This window comes from Balaenoptera ricei, chromosome 3, assembly GCF_028023285.1.
Source record: "Balaenoptera ricei isolate mBalRic1 chromosome 3, mBalRic1.hap2, whole genome shotgun sequence".
Lineage (NCBI taxonomy): Eukaryota > Metazoa > Chordata > Mammalia > Artiodactyla > Balaenopteridae > Balaenoptera > Balaenoptera ricei.
Window position 1 is genome coordinate 164,467,961 of NC_082641.1, and position 23,524 is coordinate 164,491,484.

The 23,524-nt window shown below is 42.8% G+C and overlaps 1 protein-coding gene across 1 annotated transcript in view; it reads left to right on the forward strand.

Moving 5' to 3' along the window:
- The window catches only part of GFPT2 (glutamine-fructose-6-phosphate transaminase 2), a 47,527-nt gene that overhangs the window by 18,835 nt on the left and 5,168 nt on the right, over positions 1 to 23,524 (forward strand). The window contains exons 6-16 of the mRNA XM_059917884.1: positions 216 to 350; positions 2,649 to 2,710; positions 8,894 to 8,973; positions 9,410 to 9,527; positions 15,295 to 15,458; positions 16,894 to 16,989; positions 17,069 to 17,166; positions 17,453 to 17,573; positions 20,199 to 20,356; positions 20,507 to 20,621; positions 23,157 to 23,284. Of these exons, the coding sequence (XP_059773867.1) occupies positions 216 to 350; positions 2,649 to 2,710; positions 8,894 to 8,973; positions 9,410 to 9,527; positions 15,295 to 15,458; positions 16,894 to 16,989; positions 17,069 to 17,166; positions 17,453 to 17,573; positions 20,199 to 20,356; positions 20,507 to 20,621; positions 23,157 to 23,284 (1,275 nt within the window). The remainder of the gene's footprint in view (positions 1 to 215; positions 351 to 2,648; positions 2,711 to 8,893; positions 8,974 to 9,409; positions 9,528 to 15,294; positions 15,459 to 16,893; positions 16,990 to 17,068; positions 17,167 to 17,452; positions 17,574 to 20,198; positions 20,357 to 20,506; positions 20,622 to 23,156; positions 23,285 to 23,524) is intronic.

Genomic DNA, 23,524 nt, shown 5'->3' on the forward strand with positions numbered 1-23,524 from the left:
CAAGCTTCTGAGGTGGGATGATCTCAGGGAAGACTACAATGACTCAGCTGTGTTAGGCTGTGGGATTCAGGCAAACATTTCTCATCCCTTCCCCATTTTCCTTGTTCTTGCCTTAAGTCACTCCAAGGACAAGTCATAAGGGAGGAGAGGGAGCTGGCCAGGCCAGCATTGCACAACAACCATTATCTGACACTCTGTCCAACCAAATATTCCAGGAAAGCAAAGGCTATGAGTTTGAGTCAGAAACAGATACAGAGACCATCGCCAAGCTGATTAAATATGTGTTCGACAACAGAGAAACTGAGGACATTACATTTTCAACACTGGTCGAGAGAGTCATTCAGCAGCTGGTGAGTTACAAGTCTCACCTATCTAAATCATCCCTTCATTCCTTCAGTTTTTATAAACACTTATTAGGCAAACTTGCACCAAGTACCTGAGGATTAAAGATGGCTCATCTACAGTGCCTGGCCTTAAAATGTTACATCCTTGTAGAATTGGGAGAAGTTCTGAGGTTTTGGTAGTAAACATCAAATAGAAACTGCTTTGCTTCATTTTAACATCTCTGAAATGGTGATAGGCCTTCTGATCTGTGGCTTCTACCAATGGTGTGTTGCACAAGGGACCTTGATTGTGGCAGTTCATGTTGTCATCTTATCAGTTGACTTGTGTGCATTGTTGACTTGTGCGCATACATACCCAAGATGAATTTAACTGATGTTGGAGACTTAGAATTGTAGTCTTTCCTCCTGTTTCAGTAAAGCAGTTATTCGTCATGTGGGAGAAATGCCCACAAGTCCTTACTGAGTGGAGTTGGAAGGAAGGAAGAGGAAATAAAGACAGCAGGTGTGGACTTTTGAGAAGTTTGGTTGTAGAAGAAGAAGGGTGCAAAGAAATGGCCCAGTGAAGGGAGAGGGTTGCAGTTCTGAGGCAGGATTGTATTTTTGTGGTAGGAGATATCAGATCATGTCTGTGTGCTGAAATGAATGATCCAAGTGGGAGAAAGAGATTGGTGATGTCCCAGAGGGTTGGACCTATGGAACAAGGTCCCTGCAAAGGGGCACATGGTGGAGGGATTGTCCAAGAGAGACACGTCCTTGGAGGAGGAGGTAGAGCAGACCCAGGCCTTCCATGGGACGGTGGAGGGAGGAGGAGAGGGCTCCAGACTTCCTAGAATCCATCCTTCTGAGCATCAGAGCTGTCCAATAGCTCCCCTGAGATGGGGACAGCTTGGAGAGAGTGTTCAGGGCCGAGGATCTAGAACATCTGGGGTCAGAGGCTGCTTTGGGTACAACACTGTGGTTTAAAATATATGACCCTTTGGTGTTTTCAGTCTTTTTTTAAAAGTAAGTCAAACCCTTTGCCCTGTGACTCCCATTTTGGGGGACCTTAATTTAGAGGACATATTTATAAATAAAAGCCTGTCCCATAACTAGTGTACAGTAAACCAATTTAGTTTTGCAGCATAGTACTTCCTCTTTTCCATCTGTAATTTTAAATTTTGGAAATGTCTCTCAGTGATGGCACTTTTAAACTTCAGCGATATATCTGAAGCAACACAGGGCTCTTTTTGGCAGAGAACGGGAAGAGTTTTTCTATTTAGTCCTACTTCATTGCTGACAAAACCAGCAGGGTGAATGTCAGGCTCCTCAGGTTCTGTCTAAAGCCCCTTCATTTTGGGCAGTTTGAAAGGCCCTTAGGGACCTGGAGATGCTGGCCCCGGGGTCTCTCTGGTTGTGTGACTGAGTTGGCAAACTGGCCATAGCATGAGGCCATGAGGTCTGCCTAGGTTTCCAAACCTTGGAAATCCAGATTTATAGCTGGCTGTACATAAAGTCAAGTACATGATTAGTACAGGATGGTCAGAATGTAGGAGAGAATTTTGCATTGAACTTTTAAATAGGAAGAGCATTTGGAGTCTTGAGTTAGGAGAACTATATTCTAACTCTGGTTTGTACAAACCAACAAGCTGAGGCACAGAGCACAAATGGCAGTCATTGCCATAGAAATAATAATTATAACAACTCATACTTCTGATGTGTCTCTATTATGTCAGGCACTGTCCTAAGCACTTAAAATGCATTAGCTCACAGAAGCCATACAAGGTAGGACTATTCTCATTTCCATTCACCATGAGGCACAAAGAAGGCTGCAGTGATTGCCCAGTTAAGGGGTGGAGCCACGATTTGAACCCAGGCACTAACGTGTGTTGAGCTAAACTTAGGTCGTGGATTAGCCCCTTTAATCCTCACAATTGCTCCCTGAGTAGGTACCATCCCTGAGGCCCAGGGCAGGACCCCTGGCTACGGTTCTCATTTCCTGAGGTTCTAACTGCAGCAGTCCACCCAGGTCATCACAGAGCTGGGAGCTGTTCCTTGTGGACCTGGACAGGGAGGTTTATATTGCTCACAATGAAATCCACAAGTTCTGGTCTTTGATACTTGATTGTGGTACTGCCTGTTTCACTTTCCCCTCCTGACATCACCCTGCGCAAGCTGTCCTATATTCAGCACCCTGAGTGAGTGACCCCAGGACTGCCCGCAGTGAAGAGGCTCCCAGGGAGAGCTGTCTGGGGTAGTGGGCTGAGGTGCAGCAACCTAGCTTAGCCAGAGTAAGTTGTTCCTCACTCTCCTTTCCCGTCTTTTCAGGAAGGCGCATTTGCATTGGTTTTCAAGAGCATCCACTACCCCGGAGAAGCCGTGGCCACAAGGTGAGACAGAACGCATTGACATTTCCAGCAACAAATAAATAAAATAAAATCACTTAGCTTGAGGCACAAAGGAGAAGTAGGGCCCCTGGCAAAACAGAAGGTGCTCACTCTATCTAAGGGACAACTGTGGCTTAGCCACAGAGAATGTACCCCACCATCTCTGTGGCTGGAGCTTCTGATTTTTTTAAAGAGAAACTAGAAAGTTGGATTTTTATTTGAAATCTCTACACTTTTTTTTTTAGAAATTGACAACAAATTCAAACTAAAAATAAAGTTGTATAGCAAGGGCAGGTCCAGGTTTCAGGTCAACTTCAGAGATTCCCTTTAGAAAAAGTATGCAAAATTATGAACATGAAATTAGGAACAAAAATGAATGTTGACTCAGAGGCAAAGAATATACAAATCAATTTTCACTGCAAAGTAAAGGAGCTGTTACAGTGGAGGATTACTGGGCTGAATGTCAATATTATGACATAGTATGAGTGTGTTTCATGTTTGGTAATTGCAATCATTGTTGCTTTTGTTGTGGTCATCCATGTACAATGCCTGGTGTCAGTCTATTTATCTCTTGTAAAAATAAAATATAGTGTGTGTGTGTGAAAAAAAAAAAAATGAATGTTGATTTGAATCCAGTAAAGAAGAGGCCTTGAAGGCCAAGAGCTCAAGCTTTATCACCTTCATGCCAGGTGTGATCCAGGAATCAGCTGAGAGGGCCTGGGTCAGCCCACATGTCCTTCTGTTAGAGCCCTGTGGCCCCCAGCAATGTGTGGATTCACACAAATGGGCATGTGAGTGCCATCCTATAATTTTATATTCAGATGGGTGGATTATCCACCCATCCATCCATCTGTCCATCCACTCATTTGTCTATCTACCCATTTATCTGTCCATCTATCTATCCATCTGTCTATCCATCCATCAATCAATCTGACCATCTATCTACCCATCTATCTATCCATCCATCCAACTAATATTTGTTGAGTATTTACTGTGTACTGGGCCCTGGCGACCTAGTGACACCCAACCTGGTCCTACCCTTAAGGTAGCAGTCCCCAACCTTTTTGGCACCAGGGACCAGTTTCATGGAAGTCAGTTTTTCCACAGACTAGTGGCAGGGGGAATGGTTTCAGGATGATTCAAGCACATTACATTTATTGTGCACTTTATTTCTATTATTATTACATTGTACAACTCACCATAATGCAGAATCGGTGGGAGCCCTGAGCTTGTTTTCACTTGCCACTCACCAATAGGGTTTATTTATTTATTTATTTTCTAATAGCTTCTTCTTTTTTTTTTTTTAAACATCTTTATTGGACTATAATTGCTTTACAATGGTGTGTTACTTTCTGCTTTATAACAAAGTGAATCAGTTATACATATACATATGTTCCCATATCTCTTCCCTCAGGCGTCTCCCTCCCTCCCACCCTCCCTATCCCACCCCTCTAGGTGGTCACAAACCACCGAGCTGATCTCCCTGTGCTATGCGGCTGCTTCCCACTAGCTATCTATTTTACATTTGGTAGTATATATATGTCCATGCCACTCTCTCACCCTGTCACATCTTACCCCTCCCCCTCCCCATATCCTCAAGTCCATTCTCTAGTAGGGCTGTGTCTTTATTCCCGTCTTGCCACTAGGTTCTTCATGACCTTTTTTTTTTTTTTTTCCCTTAGATTCCATATATATGTGTTAGCATACGGTATTTGTTTTTCTCTTTCTGGCTTACTTCACTCTGTATGACAGACTCTAACTCCATCCACCTCACTACAAATACCTCCATTTCCTTTCTTTTTATGGCTGAGTAATATTCCATTGTATATATGTGCCACATCTTCTTTATCCATTCATCCGATGATGGATACTTAGGTTGCTTCCATGTCCTGGCTATTGTAAATAGAGCTGCAATGAACATTTTGGTACATGACTCTTTTTGAATTATGGTTTTCTCAGGGTATATGCCCAGTAGTGGGATTGCTGGGTCGTATGGTAGTTCTATTTTTAGTTTTTTAAGGAACCTCCATACTGTTCTCCATAGTGGCTGTATCAATTTACATTCCCACCAACAGTGCAAGAGGGTTCCCTTTTCTCCACACCCTCTCCAGCATTTATTGTTTCTAGATTTTTTGATGATGGCCATTCTGACTGGTGTGAGATGATATCTCATTGTAGTTTTGATTTGCATTTCTCTAATGATTAAGGATGTTGAGCATTCTTTCATGTGTCTGTTGGCAATCTGTATATCTTCTTTGGAGAAATGTCTATTTAGGTCTTCTGCCCATTTTTGGATTGGGTTGTTTGTTTTTTTGTTATTGAGCTGCATGAGCTGCTTGTAAATGTTGGAGATTAATCCTTTGTCAGTTGCTTCATTTGCAAATATTTTCTCCCATTCTGAGGATTGTCTTTTGGTCTTATTTATGGTTTCCTTTGCTGTGCAAAAAAAAAGCTTTTAAGTTTCATTAGGTCCCATTTGTTTATTTGTGTTTTTATTTCCATTTCTCTAGGAGCTGGGTCAAAAAGGATCTTGCTGTGATTTATGTCATAGAGTGTTCTGCCTATGTTTTCCTCTAAGAGTTTGATAGTGTCTGGCCTTACACTTAGGTCTTTAATCCATTTTGAGTTTATTTTTGTGTATGGTGTTAGGGAGTGTTCTAATTTCATACTTTTACATGTACCTGTCCAGTTTTCCCAGCACCACTTATTGAAGAGGCTGTCTTTTCTCCACTGTAGGTGCTTGCCTCCTTTATCAAAGATAAGGTGACCATATGTGCGTGGGTTTATCTCTGGGCTTTCTATCCTGTTCCATTGATCTATGTTTCTGTTTTTGTGCCAGTACCAAACTGTCTTGATTACTGTAGCTTTGTAATACAGTCTGAAGTCAGGGAGCCTGATTCCTCCAGCTCCATTTTTCGTTCTCAAGATTGCTTTGGCTATTCGGGGTCTTTTGTGTTTCCATACAAATTGTGAAATTTTTTGTTCTAGTTCTGTGAAAAATGCCAGCAGTAGTTTGATAGGGATTGCATTGAATCTGTAGATTGCTTTGGGTAGTAGAGTCATTTTCACAATGTTGATTCTTCCAATCCAAGAACATGGTATATCTCTCCATCTATTTGTATCATCTTTAATTTCTTTCATCAGTGTCTTATAATTTTCTGCATACAGGTCTTTTGTCTCCTTAGGTAGGTTTATTCCTAGATATTTTACTCTTTTGTTGCAATGGTAAACGGAAGTGTTTTCTTAATTTCACTTTCAGATTTTTCATCATTAGTGTATAGGAATGCAAGAGATTTCTGTGCATTAATTTTGTATCCTGCTACTTTACCAAATTCATTGATTAGCTCTAGTAGTTTTCTGGTGGCAACTTTAGGATTCTCTATGTATAGTATCATGTCATCTGCAAACAGTGACAGCTTTACTTCTTCTTTTCCGATTTGGATTCCTTTTACTTCTTTTTCTTCTCTGATTGCTGTGGCTAACACTTCCAAAACTATGTTGAATAATAGTGGTGAGAGTGGGCAACCTTGTCTTTTTCTGATCTTAGTGGAAATGGTTTCAGTTTTTCACCATTGAGGACAATATTGGCTGTGGGTTTGTCATATATGGCCTTTATTATGCTGAGGAAAGTTCCCTCTATGCCTACTTTCTGCAGGGCTTTTATCATAAGTGGGTGTTGAATTTTGTCGAAAGCTTTCTCTGCATCTATTGAGATGATCATATGGTTTTTCTCCTTCAGTTTGTTAATATGATGTATCACGTTGATTGATTTGCGTATATTGAAGAATCCTTGCATTCCTGGAATAAACCCCACTTGATCATGTTGTATGATCCCTTTAATGTGCTGTTGGATTCTGTTTGCTAGTATTTTGTTGAGGATTTTTGCATCTATGTTCATCAGTGATACTGGCCTGTAGTTTTCTTTCTTTGTGACATCTTTGTCTGGTTTTGGTATCAGGGTGATGGTGGCCTCGTAGAATGAGTTGGGGAGTGTTCCTCCCTCTGCAATATTTTGGAAGAGTTTGAGAAGGATAGGTGTTAGCTCTTCTCTAAATGTTTGATAGAATTCGCCAGTGAAGCCATCTGGTCCTGGGCTTTTGTTTGTTGGAAGATTTTTAATCACAGTTTCAATTTCAGTGCTTGTGATTGGTCTGTTCATATTTTCTATTTCTTCCTGGTTCAGTCTCGGCAGGTTGTGCATTTCTAAGAATCTGTCCATTTCTTCCAGGTTGTCCATTTTATTGGCATAGAGTTGCTTGTAGTAATCTCTCATGATCGTTTGTATTTCTGCAGTGTCAGTGGTTACTTCTCCTTTTTCATTTCTAATTCTATTGATTTGAGTCTTCTCCCTTTTTCTCTTGATGAGTCTGGCTAATGGTTTATCAATTTTGTTTATCTTCTCAAAGAACCAGCTTTTAGTTTTATTGATCTTTGCTATTATCTCCTTCATTTCTTTTTCATTTATTTCTGATCTGATCTTTATGATTTCTTTCCTTCTGCTAGCTTTGGGGTTTTTTTGTTCTTGTTTCTCTAATTGCTTTAGGTGGAAGGTTAAGTCGTTTATTCGAGATGTTTCCTGTTTCTTGATGTAGGCTTGTATTGCTATAAACTTCCCTCTTAGAACTGCTTTTGCTGCATCCCATAGGTTTTGGGTCGTCCTGTCTCCATTGTCATTTGTTTCTAGGTATTGTTTGGTTTCCCCTTTGATTTCTTCAGTGATCACTTCGTTATTAAGTAGCGTATTGTGTAGCCTCCATGTGTTTGTATTTTTTACAGATCTTTTCCTGAAATTGATATCTAGTCTCATAGCATTGTGGTCGGAAAAGATACTTGATACGATTTCAATTTTCTTAAATTTACCAAGGCTTGATTTGTGACCCAAGATATGATCTATCCTGGAGAATGTTCCTTGAGCAACCAATTGGGTTTTGATATGAGTCTGCAAGCAGTTGATTTATTACAGTCTCTGTGCAGTCAAACCTCTCTGCTAATGATAATATGTATTTGCAGCCACTCCCCAGTGCTAGCATCACCGCCTCAGCTCCATCTCAGATCATCAGGCATTAGATTCTCATAAGGAGCTGGCAACCTAGATCCCTCGCATGCGCAGTTCATAGTAGGGTTTGCACTCCTATGAGAATCTAATGCCACTGCTGATCTGACAGGAGGCAGAGCTCAGGCAGTAATGCGAACGATGGGGAACGGCTGTAAATATAGATGGAGCTTTGCTCACTTGCCCGCCCGCCAGTCAGCGCCTGCTATGTTGCCTTGTTCCTATCAGGCCACGGATCGATACTGTGGCCCGTGGGTTGGGGACCCCTGCCTTAAGGACTGGACAGTTGTGCAGGAGGACAGAGCAGGGCAGAAGATGGTGATGTTCTGTGATGAGGGTTGGGAGGCAGTGCACAGGGGGCCTAAGGGGAAGTAGGTGTCAGCCTGGGGAAGGCAGGCAGAGAAACCAGCGTGAGCAAAGGCAAGGAGCCCAGAGTGACTGTGGCGCTTTAGGGATCTGCAGTTAGGCCAGGATGGTGATGGGGAGGGGCACTGGTGGGACTTGAGGCTCTTCTAGTCTCAGTGTGTGCTTACTGACACCTTTTGTATGCCAGGCATGGGTGACAAGAGCGAACAAGATTGTAGGGACACTGCCCTATGAAACTCGAGAGCTGGTGGGGAGTGGGGAGGTGGGCAGAGGCCCAGCTCTGCAGGATCTAGGTTGCCCTGTAGTTGCAGGCTTCATTGTGAAGGCACTGGGGAGCCACTGAGAATGCACCTGTGGACCAAACTGTCATAGAATCTAGGCAGGAAATTATGTGAATATATTATGATTTTATTTTTTTCTGGGACAGGAACTAATTTACCATTTGGAATTTAAGTCTTTCAAATCATAGAATTATAAAATGCCAGTTGGTCCCTATCAAATTTTGAAACTCCTTTTAAAATCTATTATCATGTTATTACTAGTTTGCAGAAGAAGATAGTGTGAAGAAGCAGTAAAGCTTTACTTTTCGAAATTGTCTATAATTAATGGCTCTATAACTTCTGGGACAATCTTTGGGATGTCTTGGGAGCACTTTGCACTGGGGACAGGGCTAGATGCGGGGACCCTCTCTTCAGTGCTCAGAGGACATCCAGCCCGGCCCAGGGTGTCAAGGCAATGGGTAACTCGATTCCCTGTTGTCCCTACAGGAGAGGCAGCCCCCTGCTCATTGGAGTGAGGAGCAAATACAAACTCTCCACAGAACAGATCCCCATCTTATACAGGACACGTAAGTTTCTTGAGAAGGACGTGAACAGCGCAGCACTGTTCTGGTGCCGGCAGCTCCCCTCAGAGGCAGGATGCCTTCCTTCACTCTGCTAGGGCCAGGTCCAAAAGGTTTTCATGCAACTGGGACTTGGCTCCAGTTTTTCAAAAGCTTTTTCTTGTGGATATTTTCAAATACATACCAAGTTGAGGGAGCTGCTGCTGTGGTTCTGTTATATAAAGGCACCTGTGCCCTGATTGGAGTGTTGATTTGGTTTGTTTTGTTAATAGCTGATTCAGTGCTCTTACTATTTGGGGATCTTTTACACAATTCGGCTGATGCAGCCAAAGCTAAAAATTGCACATTTCTCCCACACATATTCAAAGGGGAAGTTGGCTTCTTCGTGTTGTTCCAAGAAAATAGTCTAACGGGATTTGTGATCCTTTCCTTCATTTGCTAGGCAATATTGAGAATGTGAAGAATATCTGTAAAACAAGGATGAAGAGGCTGGACAGCTCGACCTGCCTTCATGCTGTAGGCGATAAAGCAGTGGAATTCTTCTTTGCTTCTGATGCAAGGTATCTACACCTTGTTTCCTTTCTTTCCTAGGATTATGTAATCAAGAATGACTGGCTAAACACCCCCATTTCTTACTTACTCCCCCGTTTGAGCTGTTTTCTCAAGGGTCAGCAAGGGGAAGCGGTGATGGCAGATTTCAGCTCTTGGTGGCCCTCCTGAGGGAATCCTTGCCCAGTGAGCACTTTTTACATGGCTGTCATCAGCAGCCCTGGTGGCCAAAGGCAAGGTCTACTGATCTACACAATTTTTTGGGCCTGTACAGAATAAATGAATTAGTTGCCAACATTTTAAAAATGGGAAATTTCCCATAAAAATCTGAATTTCTAGCTTTTCTAAAAACCCAGCAGATCTGAGCACACCAGACTGCTCCCCCCAGCCCTCTTTGGGGCCATTCAAAGTCTGCTCCCTTTAGATGGGGCAAGTGTCTCTAGACCTTTGGTCCTTCCTGAACCTTGCCTGCCTTTGCCAGAGTTCTGACCATTCATAAAAGACAGAGCCAAGATTGAGGGTTTTGGTCCAGTAGATTCCAAAGTGCATGTTCGCATCAATACACCAAACAGTAATTCTGAAATTTGAGAAAGTCGGCTTCATGCCCCTTTTAGTACAAAAAAATGTATACACACACAGAGAAAAGACCAAAACATTTTCCTGCTAGTTGAAATAGAAAACCACCATAAACACCACAATTACTACCTCCTTTATCCAAACCTTTATTATGCCTCTTTCCCACCAGCCTCTGGTAAGGCCTTGCTGTGAAGCAGGGAGGACACCAGGTGAGGTCTCCTGGGACACATGAAGTAACGAGAACCTACAGCCCAGGCTGCAAGGCCTATTTCAGCCCACAGCCAGCATTGTACTTAATGCTGATAGGAAAGGTCAGCATTTCCCAAACTGTGTTCCTTAGGGCACCATTTCAATGAGAAGCTAATATTATTTCAGTGATTCTAGGACATGCAATTATCCTATAGATTTTAGCATCTGTAAGTGGCATCTGGCAATTATAATTTGCTACAGTTTTTATATACTTCTTAGAAGTATATAAAATAATCACGATCTTAAGATCAATGTTACCACTCTATGACATAAATCACAGCAAGATCCTTTTTGACCCACCTCCTAGAGAAATGGAAATATAAACAAAAATAAACAAATGGGACCTAATGAAACTTAAAAGCTTTTGCACAGCAAAGGAAACCATAAACAAGACCAAAAGACAACCCTCAGAATGGGAGAAAACATTTGCAAGTGAAGCAACTGACAAAGGATTAATCTCCAACATTTACAAGCAGCTCATGCAGATCAATAACAAAAAAACAAACAACCCAATCCAAAAATGGGCAGAAGACCTAAATAGACATTTCTCCAAAGAAGATATACAGATTGCCAACAGACACATGAAAGAATGCTCAACATCCTTAATCATTAGAGAAATGCAAATCAAAACTACAATGAGATATCATCTCACACCGGTCAGAATGGCCATCATCAAAAAATCTAGAAACAATAAATGCTGGAGAGGGTGTGGAGAAAAGGGAACCCTCTTGCACTGTTGGTGGGAATGTAAATTGATACAGCCACTATGGAGAACAGTATGGAGGTTCCTTAAAAAACTAAAAATAGAATTACCATAAAACCTAGCAATCCCACTACTGGGCATATACCCTGAGAAAACCATAATTCAAAAAGAGTCATGTACCAAAATGTTCATTGCAGCTCTATTTACAATAGCCAGGACATGGAAGCAACCTAAGTGTCCATCATTGGATGAATGGATAAAGAAGATGTGGCACATGTATACAATGGAATATTACTCAGCCATAAAAAGAAATGAAATGGAGGTATTTGTAGTGAGGTGGATGGAGTTAGAGTCTGTCATACAGAGTGAAGTAAGCCAGAAAGAGAAAAACAAATACCGTATGCTAACACATATATATGGAATCTAAGAAAAAAAAAAAAAGGTCATGAAGAACCTAGGGATAAGATGGGAATAAAGACACAGACCTACTAGAGAATGGACTTGAGGGTATGGGGAGGGGGAAGGGTAAGCTGGGACAAAGTGAGAGAGTGGCATCACATATATACACTACCAAACGTAAAATAGATAGCTAGTGGGAAGCAGCCGCATAGCACAGGGAGATCAGCTCGGTGGTTTGTGACCACCTAGAGGGGTGGGATAGGGAGGGTGGGAGGGAGGGAGACGCCTGAGGGAAGAGATATGGGAACATATGTATATGTATAACTGATTCACTTTGTTATAAAGCAGGAACTAACACACCATTGTAAAGCAATTATACTCCAATAAAGCTGTTAAAAAAAAAAAAAAATTCAGAGGAGAAGTCACAGAGAAACTTGTCTTTGACCTGAACTTGAGTTTCCATTAAGATTGCAATGCAGGGATATTACACATGAAGGTAATCACATAAACTTACTATACTGAAACTTGCAGAGGTTATGAGTGTTGTTCAAGGTCCCACAGCAAGTGCATTGTGGAATCAGAATTTTAAGTGAGGCCTTATGAACTAAAAACAAACAAACAAAAAAACTAGCCCTTTCTGTGATACCATGTTGCCTTTGAAGTAGTTTTTTTGGTGGGTTGGTAGAAACTGGTTCCAGTGTTTCTTGCAGGAATGACTAGTTCTGTCCCCCCACGGCCCCCCACCCCCGAGTTGATCCACAAAGTTTCCTTTAGAATGGACTTGGTAAAATGCAGACATACAAGTATTCATGACGCCTGTGTCCAATCATTTCTCCTGCCATTGACTACTTCACTTCTAGGATTATATGAACAATTCACTGTCTTGAATATGCTTTTCCCTCCTCCAAGAATTCCTTTCTCCCTATGGGGCATCTGGGAAACCCACTTCATTTTTCAAAACTCAATTTACATATTGTGTCTTTTGTGCAGTCTTCTTTTTAGTGTTGTGATCACATGCTCCTTTTTGCTACCCTTGCACTTCTGCATGCCTGATTGTTGCACTCGCTACACTGTATTGTAATTGTATTTTTTACATATCTCTGTCTTCTCCTGGGCAACATTCCTTGGGACCAGGGACTACCTTTTTTCATCTATTGATGTTGCCTTAGCATGTTACTTGTTGTGAAGTAGTTAGTTATAAAAATGAGATTTGATTACATTGAAAATTGTTATGTAAAAAAAAAAAAAGATCAATGTTACCTTGTATTCAATGAAGTATGGTAGATGTTTCTCAAAAAAAAAAAAAAAAAAAGACAAATGCTTGAAAGGAGATTAAAGAATTATTTGTAGGCAATACAATTATATACTTTAAAAATCCACCTGAAAGGCTGTTAGAAGTAATACTCGTGGCTGGTCAGAGTATAAAGGTGTAGAAATTCGACATTCCAGCAGTAGCCACTTTGCTGTCAGCTTAGTGAGGTGGGTGGTAGGGGACCACATCTATCCTGTTCCCCTTCATGTCTCCACAAGTGACTGGCACAGTAGGCTCTCAGCAAACCTTTGTTGAACTAAAAAAGGAATCTATTTACCACAGCTGAAAAAAAAGTTTTAATCCCTTAAAATAAATTTAAATAAAAATAGTCCCAGAACCTGTTTGGAGAAGACTACAGAAGTTTACCATGAGAAATAAGAAGAGATTTGAATAAAGGGAGAGATTCCACATTCCTTGGTAAGAAGCCTTAATATTATTCTGAAAACATTAATTGGTTTAAAGTTAATTTAATAATTAGAAATTATTTTTAAAGATATTGACTCTTCTTAATCTGTAAATTCGATGCTATAATTAAAATCCCTGACATTATTTTGTTTGTTTAGGTTTTTGGAACTTAATAAAGTGATTCTATAATGTATTGCATGTAGATGAAAAAGCATATATTGAAAAATAAGAGTGACAAAGGTGACCCTCTCAGGTACAAAGGCACATAGAGCTCTCGTGACAACAGTGGCCAGCATTGCTGTGCACTTACGGCTGGACACTGTGCTGAGGGCTTCACCAAGACTATCCCATTTAATAATCACAACAAACCTCTGGTGAAGGCACAGTGGTCATCTCCCAGTTTAAAGCAGAGGAACCCGAGACGGGCTCAGAGGGGTCATGTCTGTGTTGCCCGAGGGCACAGGCTGGTAAGAGACAGGGATGAGGATTCCACCTCAGGTCTAATTCCTGGGCCAGTAATTTTGATGACTGCCATCCATTTTGTAAATTAAAACAGTAATTATATTTAAACATGCAGATGTACACACACATGTGAATACAAACAGACGTATTAAGCACTGTCTGAAGGACAGTACAATGTAAGTAGCATTTATCTGCTGGAGATTGAATCGGGCCGTTTTTACTTCTTCCTCTTGTTGCCTGTGTTTTCTGCTTTTTATTCAAAGAATGTATATTGTTTAAAATATTTTTTCCAGTGCAGTGGCTTTCCGTCCTTCTTTGTCTTTCTTCCCTAGGATCTGGAGACACCTCTCTTAGAGCCATAGAACTTGATTATTTCTCTTTTTAACTTTGCATCAGGAGTTTTAAATGCTCATTTTTCTGCACAGGGCACATGTTGGTGTAGCACTTGGTAGAATGAGAGTTTTTTTCTCCCATGGTCCTTCAGGTACCACCTTCATGGTTTTTACCATATCTATGTACCACCTGTACTATTGATTACCTAACTTTCTTTTTCATTTACCAACTTTTCTAACAATTTTATTTTTAAAAGAAACTTTCCGTTTCCATCTCAAGGGAAAAATCATTATTTCAACACAGAGAAAGCTACTATAAAAATAAACACAATGACTGCACATTTCATTAGTGGATAGATCTTATAGTTTGCTTTTAAGTCCCCCCCCCCTTTTTCTTGCCTTGTGTGTGTGTGTGTGTGTGTGTGTGTGTGTGTAAGAAAAGGAGTCATCTGTCCTAATGAGTTTCCCACTATATGGATTTTGTTGAGTGTCTCCTCCATGTTCTTCTGTTCACCGTATTTCCTGCAAACAGAAGTTTACAGGTGTCTAGAAGCTTGATCTTCAGGTTTGATTTTTTCTTTTTTGGCAAGACTATTTAATAGGTAGTGTGTCCTTCCATCAGGAGGCACTATGTCTCATTGTCTTTTTGTAGTACTGTTAAAATTGAACAGGGAGTTCAAAGATCAGGAGCCTTATCCATCCATTATAAAGCTGCTCTTAGCTTTTCATTTCTTCATTTCATTAGCCACTGATGGACCTTGATTAGGGCTATTAATGATTAGGAATTCATAAGTTGATTATTATAATTCTATCATTCCTTCTTTATTAGCTATATTTCACCTATAAAGAGAAACTTGCCTTCATAAACTGTGGTTATTCTGAAAGGTCATTTGGAAAGGCAAGATAAATGTTTCATTCTTTCCCTTTATGATTCAGAATGTGTTGGTTCCTGAGCATTCTCCAAAGGTGACATTGTTTGGATCCTGATTCGAGGAAAGCAATTATAAAAGAACATCTATGCGATTACTGGGGAAATTTGAACATACTGGGTACTTGATGTTATGAAGGAATAACTATTACTCTTAGACGTGATAGTGGTATTATAGTAGGGTGAAAAATAATCCTTGTCTTTTAGAGCTATAAGCTAAAAGGTTTACAGATGATTTGATGTCTGGGACTGGCTTCGAAATAGTTCTGGGTGGAGGGGAGGGGCGGAAGGTATGAATCAATGTTTATATGCCATATCCTAAAATGCTATTCAGTGTTACTGATATGGACCCACATCTTGTAACTGTCAAGGACAGGCCCTATCTCTGACACCCATATTTTCCCTGCTCCAGCGCTATCATAGAACACACCAACCGGGTCATCTTCCTTGAGGATGATGACATTGCTGCAGTGGCTGATGGGAAACTCTCTATTCACCGGGTCAAGCGTTCGGCTAGTGATGACCCATCTCGAGCCATACAGACCTTGCAGATGGAATTGCAGCAAATCATGAAAGGCAGGTGTCCTCTGAGGGTCCCTGTGCAGCAGCCTCATGGGGCAGGTGCTCTGTGGGGGAGCTCCTGAGACTCTCTGCCCTGTCATGGGTGGGCACTACCGCCTTCCTGCCTGCTGTGAGCACCGGAGTCGGGCTGCAGGTGGTCTGTGGTTCGTACATCTCAGGGGATGTGGGGCGCCTGGCCTGGCTACTCCAAAGGGGGCTTCTGACCATGTCCCGGCACCAGGTCTCCCTGCTTGAACTGACCCCAGTCCATCAACTACCTCCCTTTACATATTCTCTGGGACACATTCCTACACCCCAGGCATCATTGCTTCTCTGGATGAGAGGCCTGCAGTAACGGGGGGCTGTGGACTACTTTCTCCTTGTGAGGGGAGCCTATCTTCCTGCACCCACACTTGTGTCCCTACACCCTCCTCTCCACAGGGCAGCCTGGGTAAACGTTTAAGAATGTGAATCATACTCTCTTATCCTGCTGGGTAAAGCCCTCCAGTGGCTTCCCACTGTTCTTAGCATAAAACCCACACTCCCTGCCACAGCCCACAGCCATCCACACGCAGCCTGGCCCCACCTTGCACAACCCTTCCCCACTGTGCCCCTCCCCGCCCACCCTGGCTGCCTCACTGTTACTCAGACAGGCGGAGTGCTTGCTCCCCTGGGGGTCATTGCACTCACTCAGCTTCGCACAGGACCAGCTCCTTTTGATCATCTCCCCTGAAACATCACCCCCTCAGAGAGCCCTTCCCTGGTCCGTATCTGCAATGGCCCGACCCCTCCTCACTTGCTCTGTTTGCTTCATGGCACTCTTTCTACAAGTTCTCTGCCGAGGGCAGCAGACAGGGACACTGTGATGCTTGGCATCACGTGTGTGTGTATCCCAGAGGACACTCCCACCCTGTCTGTGGACACCTGTCGACAGGCATCAGGCACAGCACCTGTCGGGGGTCTTAGATGTCATCCGGTTTCATTCACATCAGAGCCCTAGAAATATGTGGCTGAAAAGATTTTTTGTTTTTTGTTTTAATACAGAGTATAGGAGGGTATTTGGATTAAAAAAATTGCCTATTTCCTTAGGCTCGCTTAATTTGTACTTCCCTAAGTAGGTGGGTGTTAGGAAGTAAAGCATTTTACTTTCCTCTGGCCTTGCCAAGAAGAGCGTGGCCCAGAAAGGCCAGCCATGCATTTGTTACTTACATCCCTCCCTTCCTCAAGTTGCAGGATCTGATATGCACATTGAAGATAATAATCATACCTTACCTGGCTTGTCACCATGAGTATCAGGTGGGACAATACCTAGAGACACCTTTTGTAATCTGCAGTAGCCTTTACATGTGTCTCTGTGACTAACTGCATAACAACTGCTCTTGATTAAAAGCTAAGCAGTGAAAGTGTAACAAAATTAAAATTGACATCCTGTTGATGTTTGTTTGATCAGGTAACTTCAGTGCATTTATGCAGAAGGAGATATTTGAACAGCCAGAATCAGTTTTCAATACCATGAGAGGTCGGGTGAATTTTGAGACCAACACAGGTAATCCCTCGTCCGAGCCCTGGGCCAATGCACAATCCCTGTGTCGTGTCAGCATTAACACACTGCATGTGTCCTGCAGTGCTTCTGGGCGGCTTGAAGGACCACTTGAAGGAGATCAGACGATGCCGACGGCTCATCGTGATTGGCTGTGGAACTAGCTACCATGCTGCTGTGGCTGTAAGTGCAACATGCTGGGCCCTTGATAGTGCCTGGGAGGCAGTGTTGGCTAGGACAAGATGAGTCTTAAATGCTGTCATGCATTTGGCCTTCCAAATTTGGTGCCATGAGCCAGTATGAGAACTGGCATGGAGCCCTTTCTCCTGCAGTTTGGCCTGTGAATGCCTGAAGTTCCCTGCTCACCTGGACGCAGAGGTGCCATTTCATAAACTGTCTTAGAAGCCCAGCCGCCTTTGTCCCTGCGGTGTTCATGGCTGACTTTAGTCCCCATTCTTGTTGGCTTCAGACGCGGCAAGTTTTGGAGGAACTGACCGAGCTCCCGGTGATGGTTGAACTCGCTAGTGATTTTCTGGACAGGAACACACCTGTGTTCAGGGATGACGTTTGCTTTTTCATAAGCCAGTCAGGTAAGGGTTACAGGTTTTCATTAGTTCATCTCAGGGCTCTGTCCTCTCGGTGACACACCATGCAGCTCCCTCCCTCCTTCATCGCATGAAGTTCTCTGCACACAGACAATGTGCCACAATCTCTCATGCACAGGGTCATTCAACCCTCAGAGCCATCAGCCACTGTCCCATTTTATGGGGAGGGCCATGCAGCCGGGTTCTCTCTCCTCCTGCTGTTCCAAGTCCAGGACTTAAGGGACCACTCACCGAGATACTCAGAAATGTGTGCTGGGTTTAAATTAGAGGGGAGTTTAATTCTGCTGGTTGAGAGTCACTTCAAGAACTGTGTGGGCACCATACAGTTGCAACCCAACAGTGGGAGGCATGGAGAGACACTACTCAGGTGTAGAGAGCCCAGGCTACCCTCAGCTCAGGAAACCCTGCCTGGGTGGCATTCTAACACTAGGCTTGGGTGTTTGCTCCAGCTCAAGGCAGGACGGAGGGTCAGGGAGATGATCCATGGCCATATGCTTGGAGACCCCATGAGCTCTAGGAGGATTTTTATAACACTGAATTATGGAAAATCCCAAACTTTTATAAAAGAGAGACTTGCATAAAGAAGCACCTAGGCTCAGCAGTTATGTTATGGAATAACTCACCCATCTTGTGTTCATATTCACTTTAACCCCTCCCCTTCACTGGGTTATTTTAAAGTCAGTCTCAGACATCATGTTATTTCATCCATAAATATTTCAGAACGTATCTCTAAGTGATAAAAGAAAAAATATCACACCAATGTCACTATCACAGTTGACGCATTAACAGCGATACCCTAATATCTTTTTATACTGCTTTCATTATGAATTTTCAATACCATTTCCATTTCAGTAACAAGCTAAGAAAAACTAACACAGACACACCCACCATCTAGCTGACCACCTCATACCCAGGTGCTGCCCTCTGACTTCAGTTGCCACTGTTACCTTTGGGTTTACAATCCCGTCAGAGCCTAAAAATGTTTCATGAATTGGTGGAAGCCACTAACCAAAGAACAGAGGTGGTTTTAATGTGAACATAATGCAGTGGCACCTCCTGAGTGACTTCATAGAAGGGGTTTAAAGTTTCATTTTGTTCAGCCCTTTACATTAAATTTTTTTTAGCTGTATCAAAAATGGGGGCGTTGCCGATGAAGATAGAGCTCCCCCGCTCCCATAGGCGCCGAGGAAAGGCCGTGTGGCACCCCAGTGCACTGGACGCAAGTCTGAGCAGAAACAGGAGAGGAGAATTGGGCCATAGTAGCACCAGCCTGCACTGCAGAGAAGTTAGGACAGCACAGCCAAGAGTGGTGGCTGTGTGAACATTGAATGTTTGGTTTTATGTTCTGGATCATATTTAATTTACCTTGAATTCTTTAGGACTTACAAACCTAGGAAGTTTGTGCTGGTTTATGCATGAACCTATTTAACCTTTTTTATAAAAATAATTTGAGTACACACTAGGACAAGAAATGTTTTCCTTTAAAACAAGATCTGTTTGAGAAACACCATCTAGGGGCATTCTTGCTTTTTAACTTAAATCTCAGCCCATTCTGAATGACGCAGTTTAGAGTCCAAGAAAGGGCACTGGGAGCCAGGCCCACTCTATCACCCACAGCTACTTGGCCTTGAGTGAGTGAGGCATTGATTTCCTCCATCTCTGAGTACCTCATCCTCAAGGGAAAATGGGGATGACGCCCCCTACAGAGTTGTCATGAGAGTTCAGTGAGACAGTGGATGAGCAAGCACTCGCCACATAAATAGTAGCAAAGTCATGAATCTGAGTGAGAATCAGCCAGGGCACAAGGCCAGACTGTAGTGTGTTGAATAGGAAATGGGAAGTGAGAAAGTGGAGGAGTATGTATAAACCACTCTGTCTTAATATTCAAGAGAAATTAGATTAGAGAAGAGCTGGGACAAGAGAATCTTGAGCCATTTTTAGAAAAAATAATCTCACATATTTTTCCTGAAAACATCAATTGTAGAACTTAAATGTTCTATTCAACACTTAATCATGAACAAACTTTTAATAAATTCCTTCCAAATTAGTTCCACTTACTAATCAGCTTTCATCTTCTAGTTACATAAATGATCACAATGAACCACATTAATTGCATTACTAAACACCCAAGTGATCGAGTGACTCCCATATGCCTGTGCTGTCAGGGTCCCCACGTGGAGGCCCCATCCAGTTGAACAGTTTACCAACTTTCATGAGAAAGGTCTTAACATCCCCTAGAACATGCACTTCACACTGAGTGGTAAAATGAGAAGTGATAAATTAATTTCAACCTTCAAATTCAAATCCCTATGAATGTTTTATTTTCCTATTTACTTTTAAACCTGAAGAACTTTCCTTTTTCAAGATCTAAGAGCTAACTGTGTTTTTGGCATTCATAGCCCTTGAATAAAGAACATCTTACATAAAAAAAAAAAAAAAAGAATCAACCAGAAAAATTGTTGAGCATGCATTTTCCTTTCTGAGCACACACCGACTGTGTCTGGACATCAATTTCTGCCTAAGGACCAGAAGTAAATGAGTTGGGGGCTGGGGGTTAAGGCTGGCAGAGCCCACATACCTGTGAGCTGAAAAGAAGGATCTGTGTGGCAGGTGAGACCGCAGACACCCTCCTGGCACTGCGCTACTGTAAGGACCGCCGGGCCCTGACTGTGGGTGTCACCAACACTGTGGGCAGCTCCATCTCCCGAGAGACTGACTGCGGAGTCCACATCAATGCAGGACCGGAGATCGGCGTGGCCAGCACCAAGGTAGAAGGAGCCATGTGGGCACCCGCAGGAGGGCCTCTGCTGGGTGGGTGGACAGGGGGCCAAGAGGGGAGCCCAGGGATCTGTCTCGTCTTGAGTGGTCACCACATGCACATCACCCTGCCTCTGCTAGCACCACTGTTTTGTCCTCAGGCTTACACCAGTCAGTTCATCTCCCTGGTGATGTTTGGTCTGATGATGTCCGAAGACCGCATTTCACTACAAAACAGAAGGCGAGAGATCATCCATGGCCTGAGATCTTTACCTGGTATGTTCCAGAGCTAAACTGCTCATTATCAAATCCTGTGGACTGTTCCTGGCTGCTCTCTTACTTGACTCTCTCCCATAAACAATGCTGTTAATCATTCCCTTCTCCTCAAAACTTTTACTTACCACTGAATCCCTGAAGCAGCCCCCACTGGGCCAAGATTAAAGTCCACACTCGTCACCAGGCCATGGAGCCCTGCACTCTGGGCCCCTGTGCCTCTGACCTCATCGAGCTCCCTCCCGCTCCCTGAGCTGCCTCACTGACCTTCTGATCCTCAGCAATGCCAAGCTCTTTCCACCACAGGGCTTTTGCACTGGTTCTTTCCTCTACCAAAACCCTCTTCCTCCAGCTCTTCATATGACTGACACCTCCCATCACCCAAGTCTCAGCTCAAATGTCACCTCTGGGACCCTCCCTGGCCACCCTAATAGGGGCACTAATCCCCTGCCCAGCTCTCTAAAAAACATTAGCCCATTTCTTTTCTTTATAGCACATACCATGATCTGAAATTACGTGTTCTCCTGCGAATTGGCTTGTCTTCCCCAACCGTGTCAGCTCAGTGAGCACACAACCATGTCTGTCAGAGTCACTGCTGGATGCCAGGTGTCCAGCCAGGGCAGACATTCAGTAGTTGCTCAGGAAATACACAAGAAGGAGTGAATGGCCTCACACCTCTTCCTGGCCCAAACCTCTCCTTCACAGTCTCACCAGACTTTCTTCTGAAACCAAGGGCAAACCCCAGAGAAGGCAGTGAGGGAAAGCCACCATGTAACCATACAAGGTCTAGGGGTCTGAATCTGACCAAGACAACATGCTGAAAATTTATTGACAAGAAAAACTTTCTTAACTTTAAGCCAGATAATAATCCTGCAAAAACAGGACTCTATTCTGCTAAGTAGGCAGTTACCAAGATGTAGACCCAAAGATCCTGGGGTCCCTTTCAGTCAAAACTATTTTCTCAGTAATATGTTATTTATAGTGAATAAGATGCTTTTGCCTTTCTCTCTGTGTGAACATCTGCAAAGGCAATGGTGGCCACCGCTGGCACTTTAGCACATTTCAAGGCAGAGGCACCACACTGTTCCCATGACAGAAATGCACATAGCTTCACTTAGGAATGTCTTTGATGATACGGTAAAATGCATTAGTCTTATTAAACTGCAACACTCTTTAATATTCTATGTGACAAATGGGAGGTATGCAGCACCCTGAGGTTGTTCCAGAGAAAAGCGCCCTATGATTGATTGAGTAACAAGCTGAGTTGGTACTTGGCAGACATCTTCTCAAAAGTGAACCAAGTTATCCCGACGCTTTGAGAAAAACAACTGATAACAGTTTTTGTTGCTAATGATAACCTTCGAGCTTTCAACCGAAACAGGATCTGGAATTCTTGTAGCTGTCAGCTCGAGTTTGACCTCCTCCCAATACTCAGAAACATCTCTGATGAGATCACAGTGATTTTAACAAATATGATTTTTTTAAAAAATACTTTATAATGAAATGTGTCCATTTTTAGAAGATTTGCATAACTCAGTGAACCAATATTTTGCAAATGGCCAATGCAGTGTTATAAAATTATGCACATGTAAAAGACCCACTTAAGTAAGTGCAAGATAGACTAATACATTTTAATGTTAACAAGGTAGGAAAAGTTTGTTGATATGATCTCAGATTCCACATTTGCACCTAGCCTTTTAAGAAATTGTCACTTCTTAAGTTTGGTGTACTATCAAAGAACATTCACAATTATTTGAAAAAGTTATTTAAATATGCCTTCTTTCTCCAACTACAAATCTCTGTGAGGCCAGATTTTCTTCCTATACTTCAACCAAAAAACGTATCACAACAGATTGAATGAGGAAGCAGATAGGAGAATCTGTCTTTTATGAAAAGGTCAGGCATTAAATATTTGCAAAAATGTAAAATAGTGCCACTCTTCTCACTGATTTTTTTCATTTCATGGGTTTCTTGTTATTTTTAAATAAATGAATAAGTATCTTTAATTTTCTCAGTTTCTAATCTGGTAAATATTGATAGCTATAACCCACAAAAATAAAGGCTCTTAGAAATTCACAGTAAACGTTAAGAGTGTAAGGGAGTCCTGAGACCAAAAAGTTTGAGAAGTACTGGTCCAACCTACACTGGCTTTGTTTCCAGACATGGCATGTGGCCCAGATGAGGGGCATTAATATGGAGTGTCAGCTGTGCGGCTGGTCAGCTGGGCATTTAGCCTCTCTGAACCTCTGTTGCCTTGCCTATAAAATGGAGCTAGAAATAACACTTCCCTTCTTACCTTATGTGCGCAGGAAAGTATAAACACAAATACGCATCACCGTCACAATAAAATCCTGGCCGATAACACAAGCTATTTCCCATAATCTACATTTAAAGTCCTTTTAAACTAATACAAGGAAGGCAAGTGTGCAAGTGATGTGAGTTCCAAAACCTTGTCTTATACACCATGACTTTTCTTTGTGAATCTTGTTTTATAATTGGTGTGACTGGCTCTCCCCCTCTGCTATGTGCTTGACTTAGAGCTGATCAAGGAAGTGTTGTCACTGGATGAGAAGATCCACGACCTGGCCCTGGAGCTCTACACACAGAGGTCGCTCCTGGTCATGGGGCGGGGCTATAACTATGCCACGTGCCTGGAAGGAGCCCTGGTGAGCCCCCTCTGACCAACCCCCACCTCCACTGGCCCCTGCATGATGGCAGGCATGGGAGACACCCTGAGAAACCAGCAGGAAAGAGGGCAGGGCATTGGGCTAGGGGAGGGGAGGGTGTCGCTCACTGACCAGGTGTTCTAGCCCTGGCGACAGGGAGATGAGGGCTCCTGATTTCCTGAAGAGAAAGGGGCAGGGCACCCTTATGAGAGCCCCTGAGGTGTCAAGCTGCACCAGGCT